Source organism: Semicossyphus pulcher, unplaced genomic scaffold, assembly GCF_022749685.1.
Source record: "Semicossyphus pulcher isolate SPU_LCO1_2020_fin unplaced genomic scaffold, fSemPul1.0.p SCAF_17, whole genome shotgun sequence".
Taxonomy (NCBI): domain Eukaryota; kingdom Metazoa; phylum Chordata; class Actinopteri; order Labriformes; family Labridae; genus Semicossyphus; species Semicossyphus pulcher.
In genome coordinates, this window is record NW_027211681.1 from 24974365 (window position 1) to 24991872 (window position 17508).

At 42.9% G+C, this 17508-nt stretch overlaps 1 protein-coding gene across 3 annotated transcripts in view; it reads right to left on the reverse strand.

Moving 5' to 3' along the window:
* Nucleotides 1-266: 266 nt before the first annotated feature.
* cacna1ab (calcium channel, voltage-dependent, P/Q type, alpha 1A subunit, b) overlaps nt 267-17508 on the reverse strand; it is a 110645-nt gene continuing 93403 nt past the window's right edge. Inside the window, exons 43-46 of one of the 3 annotated variants that reach the window (XM_069665178.1) lie at nt 16206-16241; nt 12278-12479; nt 11182-11420; nt 267-10291 (exon numbers count right to left, since the gene is read on the reverse strand). In XM_069665178.1, coding sequence (XP_069521279.1) covers nt 9563-10291; nt 11182-11420; nt 12278-12479; nt 16206-16241 — 1206 coding nt within the window. In that variant the 3' untranslated portion in view covers nt 267-9562. The remainder of the gene's footprint in view (nt 10292-11181; nt 11421-12277; nt 12480-16205; nt 16242-17508) is intronic. The other 2 variants (XM_069665176.1, XM_069665177.1) reach the window with 2 other exon arrangements.

The following is a 17508-nucleotide window of genomic DNA, read 5'->3' on the forward strand; positions in this document are numbered from 1 at the left end:
AATATGTTTTGGGCAGAGGAAGGGGCGGGGCTTCTGTACTGCAGCTCCATCGGCCGATCTCTACTGCACAGACTCTGGAAACATATGAGCAAGATGGCAGCGCCCGCTCGGGGGGGGATAGGGGTTGTCTCAAAAATGTTGTAAACAATTTTACGCCGGAAATCAGACTATTAATATCTGTTCATTCTTAATGTGAATACTATAATACAGTGTGTTACTGTGTGTGTTGATGGATTCAGGATCAATAAAGCAGACAGGAAAATGGGTAGAATGCATTCTCTCTGGTTTATTCAGGTTCTTTAGGAAGAGTTCTGTTTGAAATTACAAAATGCACTGGTAGAAACAGCAGAGATAGATAGAGAAAGGAACAGAGGGAGAGAAAGAGATGGTCGGGTAAAGAGAGAGGGAGAGAGGGAGAGAGAAAGAAGGGATTTCATAGCCGGAATAAACGGGAATAACATCACCAGATTCAGGTTCAGGCAGCTCTTTACTCTCAAAGGGATTGTTTTTCATCAAGGAAAAGTTTCGTATTCCTTCTCCCCCTTTTTAAAATCATTTTTTCTTTTTTTTTTGTTATGTTAGTTAAAGTGTTATCTATCCTTGTTCCCCCACGGTTTATCCCCCCGTGAAATAACTGGCAAATATAACAAACAAACATTCTTTGATTTCATCACCAAAGTCATTTCCATTTTTTTTTTTTTAATCAGGATGATTTTTTTTTTTTTTCATTTTTGTTATTATTTTTTTTTGGTCAGGTTTTTTGGAATTTTTTGTTTTTAAAAATAGAAGAAAAAAAGAAACACATTGCTCTTAAAAACATCTATCTATATATATTTTTACATATATATACTTTTTTCTTTATATTTATTTTTTTTTTAATTCCTGAAGTTGACTTGTTACCCCACATAGTGGCATGCACATTGCACATGCAAATCTGTAATTAAATACTTCTCTTTTATCTTAAATTGCCATGTATGTTTATTTTTTCTCTTTTTTCCCCAACTTGCTGAGTGAATCCTGTATGGTTTTCTACTGTGGCACTGGTTCGGTTTCTACTGGGTCGAATGTTTCGATGGTTTGCATGGTGATGGGCGGTATGGATGGTAGTTGCTTCAGAGATATTCCCCAATGCATCTCTGCAATGACAACACTTTCATTCCTCTTATGAATGGATCCTTTGAAATATTTAACCCTTTGTAGCTACTTTTTTTTTTACCCCTAGATTGTGGCTGGTTCAGCTATCATTTTTTCAGCGGGAGGGTTTTGTTGCCGTTTATGTTCCAAACATTTTATGTTTTGGGATGCTTGCCCAGATTAAGCTACGCGAAAGTAGCAGATACTGATTACTGTAACTGTTAACTGACTTAAATGTTAGGTACAATTGGTTATAAATGAATACCAGTTTTAATACCAAAGAAGAAGAGACAAAAAATGGCCGCAATCTTTCACTAATGTTTTAAGAAATTGATCAATTTGGCTTTTGCTAACCTAAACCAATCGAGCAAAATAAACAAAATGTGTCTGTTTTCTTTGCCATGTTTGGTTCAAAGACCCAAAAATCTTCTGATTATTATCAATCATTAAAATAAATGGCTTGAGAATGATGATATCAGTGCTACAAAGGGTTAAAAAAAAGGACCCCACTTATTTAATCTCATTTGGCACCGCAAGATGATTTGGGAGGGGATCGGCCTCTGCATCGAGACATAAGGACAGATCTTCAGGAAGCAACTTGTCTCTATGGATGGAGATGGAAACTAACGGAGAGAGGGAGACGGTAAGCGAGAAATCAAAGAGTGATTGATGGAAACAGAGAGAGAGGGGCCTTGAGGTTTGCTATGGCGACAGCAGGAGACACTACACTCATGTCTCAGAGGAGTCAAGTTAAGCACAAAAGGACGAGCACGGCAAGTATCAGAGATTTAAGTTTTGATAACGTGCACAAAAACCATAGAGTCACATTAATGGTGTTAGCACAGGGCAGGGAGTGTTAGCTTCAGGTTAGCAGCTTTGTTTTACTAATTACTAAATTAGGCTAGGCTATTTAAGTTAGTACGTTGCTAGTAAACATCTATCAGCATGGGAACCTTCAATTTACTGTGGCAGGTGGGCACAAACACAGCTTCAAATTGATGTTGCATTGTCTGCTCTGTTAGTAGCTAACAGTTAGCTGGTTAACACCTTAGCAATCATCCCTCTGTAGCTAACAATAAGCTGATAAACTCTTTAGCTATCATGCGCCAGAGGCTAACAGTTAGCTGGTTAATACTGTAGCAATCATCCCTCTGTAGCTAATAGCTGATAAACTCTTTAGCTATCATGCACCAGTGGCTAACAGTAAACTGGTTAAAACTTTAGCCATCATGTCAGTAGTTTACTGTTAGCTGGTCAACACTGTAGCAATCATCCCTCTAGCTAACAGGGAGCTGATGCACTCTTAGCTCTCATGCGTCAGTGCCTAAAGGTTAGCTGGTTTAGCTATCATGCCTCGAAGCTAAAACTAAACTGGTTAACTCTTTCGCCATCATACTTCAAAAGTTAGCTAACACTCTAGCCATCAGCACTTTGTAAGGTAATAGTATATGGTTATTTTTCTCTGTTCTCTTGCAGTTGATCAGTGCACAGTTTAACATGCTTTATTAATAACCTGTTGTTAGTTTGGACACACTCTTTATACAGAAAAAAACAAGTATTTGAGATCAATCAAGTGAGTTCAAGTGATCTTAATTTTATGGAATAACAGTTTCTCTACTCTTTTTAAATAACCTTTCACTGAAAATGTTTAATGATTGAGATAAATGCTCCATTAAGATCAATTTAATGACAATTAAACAAGCTAACAGTTAGATGTTTAACAAATTAGCCATCAGCACTTTTTAAAGTGGCAATTATCGTCTTTTCTGGTGCCCTGGTTGTAGATTAGTGCAACTTTTAACTACTTTATTATATGGAAATGGAACGGTTAATTCTGTAGGATTGAACACAATCTTTCTCTTTCTCTGAAAAAAGAAAGGTAATTTCTGCTAACATATCAATTGAGGTGAATGAATTATAGATTTATGTGCAGAAATCATCAAAAATTCCACCCATAATACTTGCTGGATTCATAAAGAACTGAATGTGCGCACAATGACACACAAACGGTAGATTTCAGACTGATGCTTTCAGACAAAACACACCCACACAGCCTGGCATGAACTCATTCAACCTACACAGAGACATACAGTACACCTTGTATAAAGAGTGATAATGGTGAAAGCGCAATCCCACCACCTTGTGTTTATGAATGGTATTACATGAGGGAATGAGTGGAGAGAAGAAGAATGAAACACTGCTAGTCGAGACAGAATTAATGAAGATGAACACCGTGAGTTTTTCAGAAAGTTTATGGATTATATACACAAGAATTACAGAGCCAAAATATACAATAGACGGCACGGGAGAGAATGGGTGAGAGAAATGACATAAATATCTACCTGCCCTTCCACCCTCCACCCCAAACCTCACCCGTCCAGGCTCGATTTAATGATCCCAGAGGACGGCGAGGAGTGGGTGGGAGAAGGAGGGAGGAAGAAGATGGTGATGAGGACATTAAAATCGTAAGTGTGCGCGCTTTGATCCTCTCAGAGGGAGAAGTCATTGTGTCCTGTACAGTTTAAGGCACTGAGGGTTACCTACTGTAGCTGATGGTGTCAGGACATGTGCACACACACACACACACACACACACACACACACACGGCCACAAAATGAGCGCTGAAAAGATACAATGATTAATCGGCGGCTGGAAAATATTGCAATATTGATAAATCATTGAAGGTCATTTATTGATTAAAAATGCTGTGTTTTCAGAAGGATTTACTACTTCTGTCTTTATATCATTACAAATAATTAAATATATTCTAAGTATTCCTAAGGTCACCTTTCTTTGCAGCATTCCAACCTGCACTGTCATTTATACTTATTTTAAACTATAAACCATGTTTTTTCTTTATAATCTTGGGTACTTAAATTTCCTCCAAGATAAATTAAAATTTTATAGAAATTAAAAAACATTATTTGAATTATTTTGAACCATAAATGTGCAGGGTTGCAGCAACTAATGTGCACTAAAATTGAAACACAAAATGTTAAATTCATATGACTACTGGCATTTCTAAAACAACTGTTTATAAACTATTAGACTAAGTGCTTAATCATAATCACACGTGCCAAATTAATCAATAATAGCATCAGCCCTACATACACGCACACACCACTCAAACACTTGCAAACAAACGCACACGTAGTGAGTGTTTCCCTGTCGCAGCAGTAGCCCCGCCCCCCTCAAAGTGGGACCAAGCGTAGGTGACAGTGACAGAATGTCTTCTGAGCATGAGGATGAGCCTGAAAAGTGGTCCAGTGCCATTGTGAAATTGTGTGTTAACATCACTACAACCTCTGCTGCCCACCCTCCCAAGAAAATCCCCCCGTCCACCCGAAGCAGGACCCTCAACTTATTAAAATCTCTTTCATTGCCTTTTGCCCCGAACGCCCGCCCCCTCCCTCCCTCCTTGCTCCGCTCTTGACTCCCTACACACACACGCATGCACACATCTAGTGCTGTACAAAGGGGAGACCACAGCGTGGCTTCAGCTACATAAGCACAACTTTTGGCAGCACTACTGTACATTAAAACCCACTGTGTACTTTTTTTTAAAGAGAGCCCTTATTCGTGTTTTAGTCGACACATTGCCTCACGTCTGACCCACTGACACAATTTCACAGCCGACTGAGTGGATGGGTTGGTGCGTTGTGTTAGTTTTTCCTTCACCCCATAACAAAGAAGAAAAGAGAACAAAGGTTTGTCAGAGGTTAAGACTGATGGGTGAAGACGCAGAAAGCAGATGCAAAGTAAGAAAGATCAGATGTTCCCTTTTTTCCCCAAAGAATGGGATTTTTTTTCTCAGAAAAGCACACACAACATGTTTTCACACAAGTGCAGTGTTGTGTGTCGGCCATTTTGGATCTGCTGTTACAATTCTGGACGAGCGAGTGGTGTCGTGGAGCCCAAAATGGAGGTGGGGTTTTCCTGCCTGTCTGTCAACACGCGAGGCGTCGAGTGTTGGTGCGTCAGGAGGCTGCTCGTGGGGAGGTGGAGGGGGTTCGAGTGTGTGATGTGGGTTAGTGACAGGAGGCGGGAGGTAACGTCTGACGCCATGCCAGGTAAAACCATACAATTACTCAATCTGAGGCCTGCTAGATTTGTAGCTGACTCTTCCCTACCTTTCGCTAACTAGCTAGCTATCTAACTCTAGAGGGACCTGAGAAGTAAGCAAACCACTTTGCACCTCTGTAAACCTCTCACTACACCGCCTGAAACTGGACCAACGTTTTCTCTGGTGTGCACACAAAATGCCACACCTAACACCACCACCTAACTTTCAGCGAGCGATCGAATTACAACAGATGGAGTGCAAAAGATTGCCAGGATATACTGCAGCGATGCGACACTGCTGCAGAGGGGATGAGATTGCATTTTTTGTGTCGCTTGTGGATTTTCAAACAAGCAACACGTCAAATGGACTGTTCTCTGACAACCTCCTTGACTTGAGCTAGTTTGCTCGTTCACATCGCTTCCAGTTAGGGGTTGGTGTACTAGAGGGGAAGCCAAGAGGGCTAGCTTGCTAGCAGCATCCTTAATATCATCTATGACCTTTTCAGTCCGACCTATTCTGATTTAAAGTATTCAGATCTTTTTCTACCAAAAATCTACCACAAAAATCTGTGTACGCTTGCATGGGAGTTTTAACGATTTCAATCTAATACCGATTGCGATATTAATTCCCTACGTCAAGTCTAGCCTCTTGGCTATTACCTGAATGTGGCCCAGTCTCAAAGTCACTGCTCTGCTTGTTTCTATGCTAGCATGTGAGCTGGCGGGACTTGACTTTTAAGGCGTAGTTTGGTTGATCTCAACTACTACAGAGGGTACAGGGGGGACAGGCGGGAGCGGCCAGGGGCGAGGAGATTCGGGTAGTGATGAGCATGACTCTGATACAGAAGGCACTGTGGCTCTGTAGGGGGAAGCATCCCCACCTGCCATAACCTTTTTTTAATGGAGGTACGGGCAGAAGGGTTTTGGGTGTTCGCCCCCACGACTCCCGCCAAACGAATAAACAAAAGGCAAAAATAAACCCCCATTTCCCATTTTTACTACGCTATGCCTAACTGCTTCCTGGAGGCAACACATTTCAGGAGAGGAGAGAAATATGGAGAAGGAAACGGGATCAGCTGGAGGTACATGAAAGAAAAAGTTTCACCATGGGCGTGATGTCAAGTGACGTGTGCAAACGTGGTGTCGATCTTCACATTTTCACAGATCTGCGTGCTCCTGTATTATTATTCCCTTTTACAGCGTTGCAGTTTGTCCTCCGAAATAATACTGTGAGGATGCTTATGAGGTCTGCATAGAGTCAAAACACGTGGACTGGGGTTTGTTTTCTGGCTTCTGCGACTGCGAAGAAAACAGTGCGAGGTTTTCAAGAGTAGCTAGATCTTTGACCGTGTCATGAGCATGAACGGTATGCAAAATAAATAAATCTCTGAAACTCTAATTATTAAAAACTCTGTTATCTATAACTACATCTACTGTATCATATCTAGATTTATATGTAGTTTATCATCTATAGTTATCTATACTTTATCTCTGTGTCCTAGAGTTATTGAATATTCAATAATTGTTGTCCCTCATAACAATAAGGATGAAGTTATTATTCCTAAGTGTTTCTGTCCTGTAATGCCTTTTGAGTCTTTAGTGTCGCTTTCTGGCAAGCTGAAAGAACGGATGTCAAAGCAAATGGACAGAAAAAGAATAAGATAGATGAGGAGAGAGCGGTTGAATGGTGGATACTGGAGGTGGGTTTTGGCAGAGAAGGTTTCAGCTTTGCTACAACCTCATATGATTAGATCAGTGATTTGGTGACTGTTCTCTGGTTATCCAGACCTGAGAGAAGGGGCTGGAGGGGGGCAGGGGTGTCAGCATTGGCACAGACAGGCAGACAAAGGACAAACGGACAGATATGGCGTCTCCAAGGCTACATCCAGGCTTCCCGTCTAGGACTGGACTTCCATCTTACAAAGATATTCGAGACCCATATAAGCAGAGATTTCACTCCAGGTCTAGAAACCAGGATGTGGCCCAGAGGCTGTCCTGTCGAGGGGGGGAAGGCAGGCCGGATAATGTGTGCTGATAACTGCCCCCTGGTGGCAAAAGAAGAGAACAAAACCACCTAACACTGACTGACACCAACACTGTACCACCAATACTGTGCCGTCACTGTCGGCAAGCGATCTCACTACAAAGCTACAGAGCCCGACAGAGGGGAACATTGAGATTTGTTGTTTTTTTGGCTGCGAGTGGAAGAATTTCTTGGTAGAGCTTAAACCTCAGTCAAACAGGCTTCTGCCTTTTAAAACTCTTCCACATTCTCAATGCTCTGGTCTGCTCCTGCCTCTTGGCCTGAATTCTTGATCTTTGGGTTGGCTTGACAAGAGAACTGACCCCACGAATCCTTGCAAGTCAGGTACCAAAGCTCCCCTGACCTCCAACCTTCTGACTAGAGAGTGTATCTTAAGAGTTGCGTTACAACACGCAACACTGCTCAATGATTGTTCCCAAGCATTCATTGCCCCGAAAAGTTGCAAGAAGGCATCAGGAACCCGGTAAACGTCATCGAACGGAGGGGGAATCAAAACATAATGGATGTAAACAAGATGGACATAGCATACTTAAACTCCAAATAACATGACAACAAATCTACAACAACAGTTCTATCAATCAGTCAATCAATCAATCATCAGTATCATCATTGTCATCGTCATTTTGCATTGACATTGATATCATTATTCATAAGACTATCATCATTAACAATAATAAATCGAGTGTGGTAGAAGTCCGTCTTTCTCCTCACTCTTTCTCCCTCTTGTCTCTCAAGCACAACAGGAAACGTTAAAGTGGTCCTGCAGTGTTTCCTGTCTCAACAGGTTGTAGAAACTTTTGAACCGCGTCGGCAGAAAACAGACAAACAAAACAGCCGACAGTCGGAACCTGTTCAAGGTAAAAAGTTAAAGAAAATTTCATTTGAGATGTAAGAGAGAGAGAGAGTCTGAAAGAAGAGAACTTCTTTTGTAAACCTAAATTCAGAGTTTTCTATAAAGCCCCCAGGTCCCACCCACACCAGTTAGATTTCCTCTCTTCTAGTATGTATTTAATCAATCATGCAGGTTTCCATCAAATTTTGGACTCCGAAAAAGATCAAAGGAGGCTGAGCGAATGCAACAGAAGAACCAAGCTCCAATGTCCGAAGAAGAACAAGAAGGAGAAGTAATCAATAGAAGAAATACTGAAGAAATTAGTCTTTTTCCCCATCCCTCCTTTCCTCTCCTCCGCCCCATTCAACCTGTGTGATGTCATTTCCTGTCAGGTCATCCCTTGCCTTGCGCCGGGGTTGAGTAACCAAGCAGGAAGGAGCTTGACGTAGTGTCCGACTTCTTCTGTCTCAAGTCACCTTCATAGCGCAATGAACAGGAAGTAAAACCACACTGTGCCCCGCCCCTTCCACTACCACCACCATCCATGCCGGACAGGAAGTGATGCCACACCAGTTCCGTCAGCATTAAGTGAGTCTTTAACAGTAAACAGAGATGATAAAACTCATCAAATATCAGCCAGCGCTGTGATTGGCTGGTTTTTGCAGTATAGGCGGAGCTTCCTGGTTCTGTCCCTTGGAAAGGAAAAAGATTAAAGATAAAGTGGTTGTTCTCCCTTTTTTTTCTTTTCATTGTTTGTCATGTAAAGTTTCATTTTTGTTCTTCATTGTTCAAGTTTGATTTTCTGGAGGCATAGCTTGGCATGTAAGGGTTAGGGGGTCCTGGCTTTTTGTTAATTTATTTTCTTTAAACATATCTGTTAAAGGAGCTGAGTCCAAGCATTGGACTCCGTGTTCCAGCTCATTTTCAGGCTTTTACATTAGTAGACCGGCCAGCGACAGATAGCTCACATCTGACGGGGGCTAACTGGTCACAACGCAACAGTCTGAGAGAAGCGCTTTTAGGCCTCGTAAACTACGATCATCCCTGGCCGTTTAACATGCGCCTCCCTCACTTTTCCGTTCCCACACCTCTCTCTTCCCTCCTGCAGCCCGGCCTTGCTGGTCAAGCATAGAATTCTAAGAAGGTGTAGTTCTGAGACTGAGAGAGGCAGAGGTAAACTGGGCCCTGGCCCGCGCCCTGGTTGTCTTGGCTTTGTCTTTTTTCATTTTATCCATGTGCTGCACTGTCACTAATTTGAGTCTTACACAAAATCTGTAAAATTTGCAGCACCTTCACCCCCTCTCCCCTTTGCCCTTCCTCTAATTTAGAGTCTGAGGGGGGGAGGGTAGAGGGTTCAGGAGGGCATTCGATCACCCCCAACAAATTTCCCATCACTGCTTTATTAAAAGTCTACATATCCAAGGCCAGAGCACCGGAGGCTGCTATTCTTCTTCTCTTCTCCTGCCTGTATCCCTCGCTTCCTGTGGTTGCTAGCACCAGTCATCCTCGTCCGTCTCACTGTAAGGTTCATGCAGGCCCTTGCGAGGCCCACGGGCATGGGGAGGGCGGTGATGCGGATGGGGAGGTACCCCAGGTGGCCCCCGCCGATGTGGGGAAGGTGAGGATGAGCGGTAGCCATTGGGCACCCTACGTGGATGCGGGTGAGGGGGCGGAGGGGGCCCGTGGCGGGCAGTCCTAGGTGAGCGTGGGTGGGGGTGAGGATTTCCCCCATGGGGATGTGGGTTGCCATGGGAGAGGCTTTGCTCATAGGCCGGGGGCTCATGGTGCCGCTCGTACTCGTAGTCTCGTTCGTAGAAGGGTCCGTCACCCTCCAGGCTGTCCCCAGGCGGAGGCCCGCTCCAGCGTCCTCGGTGAGGGGACCTGGGAGAGCCGTGGAGGGGCGAGCGCGGGGACTGGTGCCTCGGGGAGCGCGGCGAACCGTGCCGGGAAGAGGAGCCCCCGTGGTGTGGAGAAGCTTGACGTGACGGGGGTCGGTGGTGGTAGCCTCTGTCGTGGTCTGGTGGGGAGAAGTGCCGGGGAGAGGGTGAGCGCAGTCGGCCCGGCCCAGGGGGGGCGTAACTGGGCTTGCGAACGGCGGGGGAGTAGGTGACATGTGGACGGGGCACAGCAGGGGTCTGGGGCAGCTGGCGACGGCCTCTCCTTGGAGTGCTGGTCCCCGAGGTGGAGGGGACCGGGCTGCCGCTCACCGAACTACTGCCCTACAGCAAAATGTAAACAAGGAAAATCAAACCGCACCACAACAACAACAACAGAGACCAGAGTAGAGCAGAGAGGTGGTGAACAGACAGAGATAGAGAACAGAGAGAGGAAGATAGAGAAGAGATTGATAGAAACACCATTGAAAATTATTTGAAAACATAGTGATGAGGCAAAAAATTTACACCAAGAAGCCACATGTCACATTGAAGAAAAATGGACAGAGAGAAACAGTGATAAAGGAAAAAGCATAAAACAAAAAAGAAAGATTGAAATCCATAAGTAGGAGTATGAATCTGTGTAAATTCCTACTGGGTAAAAGAACAGTAGTTGTGGAGGGGAAAAAAAGACATGGGTTATGGATCACTTCATAAGTAATGAACCAGTCCTTTACCTCTGTGAAAGCAGTCAAATATCTGGAATAATACCCGACAAAGCCTACTCCGCCGTGATTGAAAGATTGAGTATAATGTAGCTAGGTATGGTGTAAAGTACCATCGTCAGCACTGAAGTACCCATAATGACAGTAAAGAACACGGTCAAGTGTGATTTCCAGCCTGTATTCATCATATTCACATGGCGGCCATTTTCCTCTGACGTTATGCTCAGAGAGGATCAAATGTTAAAACAATGTTCTGCTGTATATCAGGTTTAAACCTCGTACAAACATCTGAATTACTGCCGGCCGTATTTTAAGATTAACAACATATTTGAAAACTTATTGGCGACTGAAGAACTTTAGTGTTCAGCTAACATAACCATTCCATTATGCTTTGACATCAAGAGAAAATAGCCACAGTGTGAAAATGTTGAATTGAGTAAAAGACTACATAATTGAAAATGAACAAAAGAAGGACAGGAAAGACAGTGCCTCTGTGTCTCTGAAGCCCACCTGTCTGTGTCCTCGCCCGTCAGGCCCCTCGCTAGGTGAGCGGGACCACTGGCGGTCCTGTGGATGCCTGTGGGAGTAGTCGTGGCGCTCAGGGCCGTAGCGCTCCTTGTCCATGGAGCTGTGATGGTGGTGGTGGTGATGGTGGTGACGACGGTCCTTGGTCCTGCCACGGTCCCGCTCACGCTCCTTAGGTGGAAGGTCGCCCGACTGCGTAGTGGTGCTGAGGTCTGTGCCCAGGCCTAGCAAGGAGATGTCTCAGTTTACATTTGTAGATGCAAGATGTCTCTTTATTATCTGAGGATTTAATCTACCCACGGTAAGGACGTACAAGTTAAGTCAAAAATCGACTACACCTGTGCAGTCAAACGTAGAGAAAAGAAAAGTAATTTAAAACACGGTCTTTACTACAGAGTCCGAGAAGCAGACAAGAGTCTTCTCAATCAGATAAGAGAGCTCTCCAATTATAAAGAGGATTTAGAGTTTAACTGTGCCAGCCTTGTTGCATTAGTTTAACAGCTGAAGCATGCAATTTGCACTCGCAATTAGTGATGAAGTGGGCTATCTGTTGGCACAATATCCTTTTGAAGGACTTCTCTGTGCCAAGACTCGACTCGTCGGGAATGAAGTGGATATGTTGATGCTCTGTTCACTCAAAAAAAGAACAGATTGTTCTTAATTGCCTCAACAACTGTTACGGTGTTACCCATGGCGATCATTAAAAGCTTGGATAATAGACTTGGTCACATCATCATCACATGCAAGATCTGAGAAGACGTGTCATCACCGAGTCTGCATTTGCCCCCAAATTGTGGCTATCAAACATATGCCAAGCTCAGGTACAGCTGCTGTATTCTTTAATTTCTTTAATGTTGAGTATTTCCCTTCAGACTAATGCTACAAAAAAATGAACAGGAACTTGTGTTTAGTGTGCAAATACAGCTCATTGTAAACGAGGACAAACTGTTCCTAACAGCAGCTGAAAGGCTTGCACCAAAACACGTTTTACTCACTGAACAAGAAACAAAGAAAACGGCATACAGATGTAAACTTAATGACGATGAGAATTACAGGTAACATGACACTATGAGTGACTCACCCGTGTCTGCGTCTGTGTATCTGGTCAGGGAGCGCTGCGAGGTACGGTGGCTCCTGTCCCTGTGTCTGCGTCCTCCTCCGTGTCTCCCCTCCTCGGACACCACCCTCTCCAGGGAGTAATCGTCCAGCCTCACGCCCCGGCCCGTCCGGCCGTGGACCAGGCTGGAGGTGGAGCGACGCATCGGACTGGTGTCGGTGATGGTCTGCGAGGTGGAAGGAGGGAGCAGACAAGGAAGTACAGAAAGGGAAGATGAGGAGAAAAGAGATAAAAAATAGAGGGGAAAAAGGGAGGAAAGAGAGAAGACAGGAAGTGAGATTTAATGCACTCACTTCACTGACTGTAGAGTGTGTGACACTATTACAGAGCTGCGAATGATAAATCAGATTGTGTTTTTTTGTGAGTGTATGCGCCTACTGAATGACAACACCTCACTTGGGTCAAACAGCAGATCATTCATGTGCTTTTTGTTTTAACAATCTGTAAATTTTGATAAAGCTTGACCCATAGCGCCTTAAATCCAAACTACTAAGCCGTTGACAAGCAAATGTCATACCATGCTTCTTCACCAAAACATGGAGGAATGAAACAGACAGAGATATAAACAGGTCACCGGCAGAAAGGAGAAGAAGAAGGGCAGAGAGACAGAGAGCAAGCATGAAGGAGGGTTATAGAAACCATGCCTCACATGCACAAGGCACAAGAGTCTACTGGCCTTTTCTAAATGGCAGCCATATTTAATTTAGGTCATACTCAGGTTGGAAAGCCACTTTAGTTCACCGCTTTAAATTTAAAACCGACGATTTTTGTTGGGAGAGTGACAAATGGATAAAGACCCTGACATGACTCATCGTATTTTTGTCTTTTTTTCTGACATTTTTTGTGGGTATAAAAATAATTTCATAATGTGTTGATGTAAAAAAACAAAAAGTAATAATGTAATGAGTTGTAACACACAACATTAACTTTAGAGTAAGTAGCTATTATTTAAATGAGGAATAAGAATAAGCTCATTGTTGCCCATTTGTACTGTGAAGTTTGTAATATAGAAGACATAACAATCATTGATTTGGGGGTAACATCAGGCTTAACTTTTTCTTAAAATATTAAGAAGTTTTAGTTCTTAATTTTTTTCTTCTGATCGTCTCGGTCATTTACATCTCAATACTGAAATTGTGTACCAACACGGAGTATTCTCCAGCATATGTATAGTGTTGGAATAATTAGAAAAGTTCAGACACAAAAAATTGGAGAACATGTTTGTACTAACGTACACTGACAGTTGGTGGACGGAAGTAAGAGTTAGTTTGAGGGTCAAAAACTTCTGAAACTGTGTGGCGTCCATTTTTATCCAAATTACCACTTAAAAACTCTCAGAGAAGAGGAACCACTTCCCAGCTTGGGAAACAGAACCATCTGAGGAGCACTCGAATGCAGGGTAAGACAAAAATCAAATATGGCCGCCATATGGAAAAGCTAAACATTCAGTAACCTTAGAGCCTGGTCAGAATGCTCTGCAGGAACCCAACAGAAAAATCCAGCTGGATTATGTTATTAGATACAATCTTTATGAACTGTAGGGATGTAATATTTCCACTTTTTAATTAAATTAATTAAATGAGGTCATTTTGATTAGTCTACATAATATCAGTGCAGGGAGGTCTTCACTGTTCCTCCTCCTGAGCTCCTCAGGGAAGTTTCTAAATAAGGTATTTATAATCAGTTTAAAGACAAAGCAGAATTTGTTATTTTGAGGCAAATTACTTTTGAAAGATCTGCTGTTGGCAATTAATTAAATGGCAGTTAGCCACTTCCGACTACTAGCGTATTGCTACTTCTGCTCTCAATAAATTACACCCATAATAGTTTATACAGTTGCATATAAGGTGGATAAAGTAATTGGCTCCAGTTAAAGAAGATACAAATACATTATTTGAAATTTTCTTGCTGGGTTCATTATATTGCTCTTCTGACCAGGACTGCAACCCGCTGACACTCCTACCCACAGAAACATCACCATGATAATAAAGCACACATCAGTCAGCAAGCAGCCGGCCGAAGAACACCAAGGATTCACCAACCTGAGAGAAGCTGTACCATAAACACAGACAGCCGTCTGTACACTCTCCAAGCAGCTAAACACAAGCCATGCACGCCCTCTGGGTAGCCGACAGCACGATGCTACATGTGTGCATACACTTAATATGCTCTCACACACATACGACTTTCTTTCCATCTTTCAGGCGACTACTAAGGCAAAACTTTCCCTTGTTGGTACACCACTTCCCCTCCATCAAATCCATGGCAAGTCTCAGCTCTGCCACGTCATGCATGACTAATGACATGCCGAAAACGCCGCCAACCCCCCTGTACAGGCCAACAGATGCACATCAGGGTGATCCATGCTTTCGTCATACACTGCTGACTCGGTCTGCAGCAATGCAACAGACTGAAATGCACATTAAACACACACAGGAACACACACGCACACGCAGACTGCATACAAGCTGAACTCCAAGGGAAAGTCGTCACAGAGAACAAACAATGAAGAGCAGAGCGACCTCAACACGAGCAGATACGAGAGGGAGGGAGAGAGAAGGAGGGGCTGACAGGATAGAGAGAGAGGGGAGAGGCGATCAAAGGTGATTTGAATTTTGATTTTAAAAAGCTCGGAGTACCAGGTGGGTGGGGTTAACTGCAGTTTCTCTTTTAAGTTGCAGAAGAGTACAGTAAGTTGACTTCAAAGGTATTTTATGTGACTGTCAAAACAAAAGTCCTCACAATGTTTTCTCTTCTTCCCTTGGGTCAAGTAGTTGTAAAATGAGATCAAAGGAAAGAGGGAAGAACTTGCTCTCAATGTACTTACACATGTAGTTAGAGGACTTCAAACACACTGGATGTGCAGTGTATAATAATATTATCACTGGGTTGCAGATACATAGGGCACTAATTGTGTAAGTACCCAGCTAGCAGGGAACATTCCCACAACATTGGCTAACATTACCTACTAGTTCTAATTACGTTTGAAAGAAAACGTTTTAATCTAATATTCACAGAACGTTTTAAGGATGTTTATCTTTTCAAATAAAGTTCTTGTAACGTTAAAACTTAAACTAAAGGCCAGTTCAGATCAACGAGTCGCAACGACACTGGATGCAGCTGCCAAAAGAATCCCCTGACATCTGATCGTAAACGTTCTAAAACTGGGCCATTCACAGCAAAGCAACGCAACGCAGCTGACCGTCTCCATAGCAACGATGCACTGACATAACGTTAATCAATACTATAATGTTAGTATTAGGCCCAGGTTAGATGAATTAACTAGCTGGATTTCTGTAAGCGTTATAAAAAGAAGTGGATGACAGTGACAGCGACATGCTCACAATGTTAGCTGTAACACTGATTTATAAACGTGGAAGACAGAGAGTTTGGAAAGAGAGGATCTGGAGCCGTCTTTGGCTGCTGCAGCGCCAGAGACGCCAATGTAAGCTGTTTCCTGATTGGCTGAAGTGAAATAACGACATCATTCCGTTCTAAAACTGCATTTGGAGATTTGATGAGTCAAATCTTCTGCAACTCCAGGCAACGACTTCAGACGCTCTGCAGCTAACCAGTTCACACGCTGCAATTTTCTCTGCAACATTCTAAAACTGTTTTGTTGCGTTGCGAATCATTGATCTGAACTGGGCTTCAGACATAACGTTTTAACTGCAACATCGTGAAGATCTTTAAACAAATGCATAATATGTCTGGCAGTCTTGAGTACTAAATAGCTGTCTAACTGCTGTTAAAACCCACCAATATGGTGCCTCACATGGGTCAAAACAACCACCAAACTACATTTTGGTGCAGTTCCAGTTTGGAAAATGATTGACAGAGAGACTAAAAGAATATAGAGGGGAAGGAGAGAGAGAGAGAGAGAGGTACATACACTGAGGTTATTTCCGCGAGGCCTGTGTCTCCTCCGCTGCAGAGCAGGCAAACACAGAGATGATACGTAGAGCAGAGCAGTGTAGCACACGCACGCACGCGCACACACACACATAGAGCATAGGCCATAGCATAGCCGCCAGGACCGAAAGAGGAAAGAGGCAGAAAGACAGAAGATGGACGGAGATATAAGGAGAAGAGGGAGGATAAGGGGATTATTTAAGAAGTAGATGGATGAAAAAAAGGTATATAAGGAAGAGGGATGATGAAGAAAGGAAACAAAAAGGGATTAAATGGGTGAAGAAAAAGTGTGATAAAGGAAGGACAGAGAGGAGAAAAAAGAGAACCCAGTTAATTTAAAGAAGGCCATCGCACACACACATAAGAGCGAGGTGGGTGCGCCAGTGAGCGAGAGGACAGAGGACAATATAAGATGCATGTGCATCCACTCACACTCATACACACACTTACCGAAACAGCATGAGCTCTCTGTAAGGCAGAGCAGTGTTAGAAGGCAGTAAGTAACAGCGTACAGACACACACATATATAGTGTATATGCAGCACACAAAAATATATAGACACACACACACACACACAGTCACACGAGGCATTTTCTACACTCCCAAAGCAGTCTGCATTTATTTATGTTACTTCAATTATATTAACAAATCACATCTACAATCTAATATATTAGCACCAGAACATGTACTGCATGTTCCAGGACTTGTTTGAACTTAGGCCTGGTAGTGTTTTTTTTAAATAAGCATAGGGTGCTGCAGGAATGAGTTTTCAAAAGCAGAAATAAGTCAGCATTATGCACCCGCAGTTCCCTCCTCTTGAAGTCAATACACCATACTCACTGGGCAGCCATTGTCCTCTGAAGTCACACTCAGGTTCGTTGGTGATATGCTGATATAATTTTGTACTGCTGTTTTCCAGGTTTGCAGGCCGTACAAACACAAGGAATCTTAGCTTTTGTAAGCCAACGGCTAACGTTAGCATTCAACCACTCCTAGCTAACAGATAAGATAAGCTTTGTTGATCACATTCCAATTTTCCATTGGGGGGAAATTTAGTTGTTACAACCGATCAACAGTTACAAATACAAACAATAAAAGCAAAGATAATAATACGAAATAAAGAAGTAATAATAAAAATAGCAAAAATATTAATAAAATATATATTTACATTATCTTACGTTCTGATAGAATTACATAATAGGGTGGAAAAAGGATAAATTGCTAGATAATAGTAATCAGGGAACCAGGAATTGGTTGAATGCTACGAAAGCTAGTTGTACCCT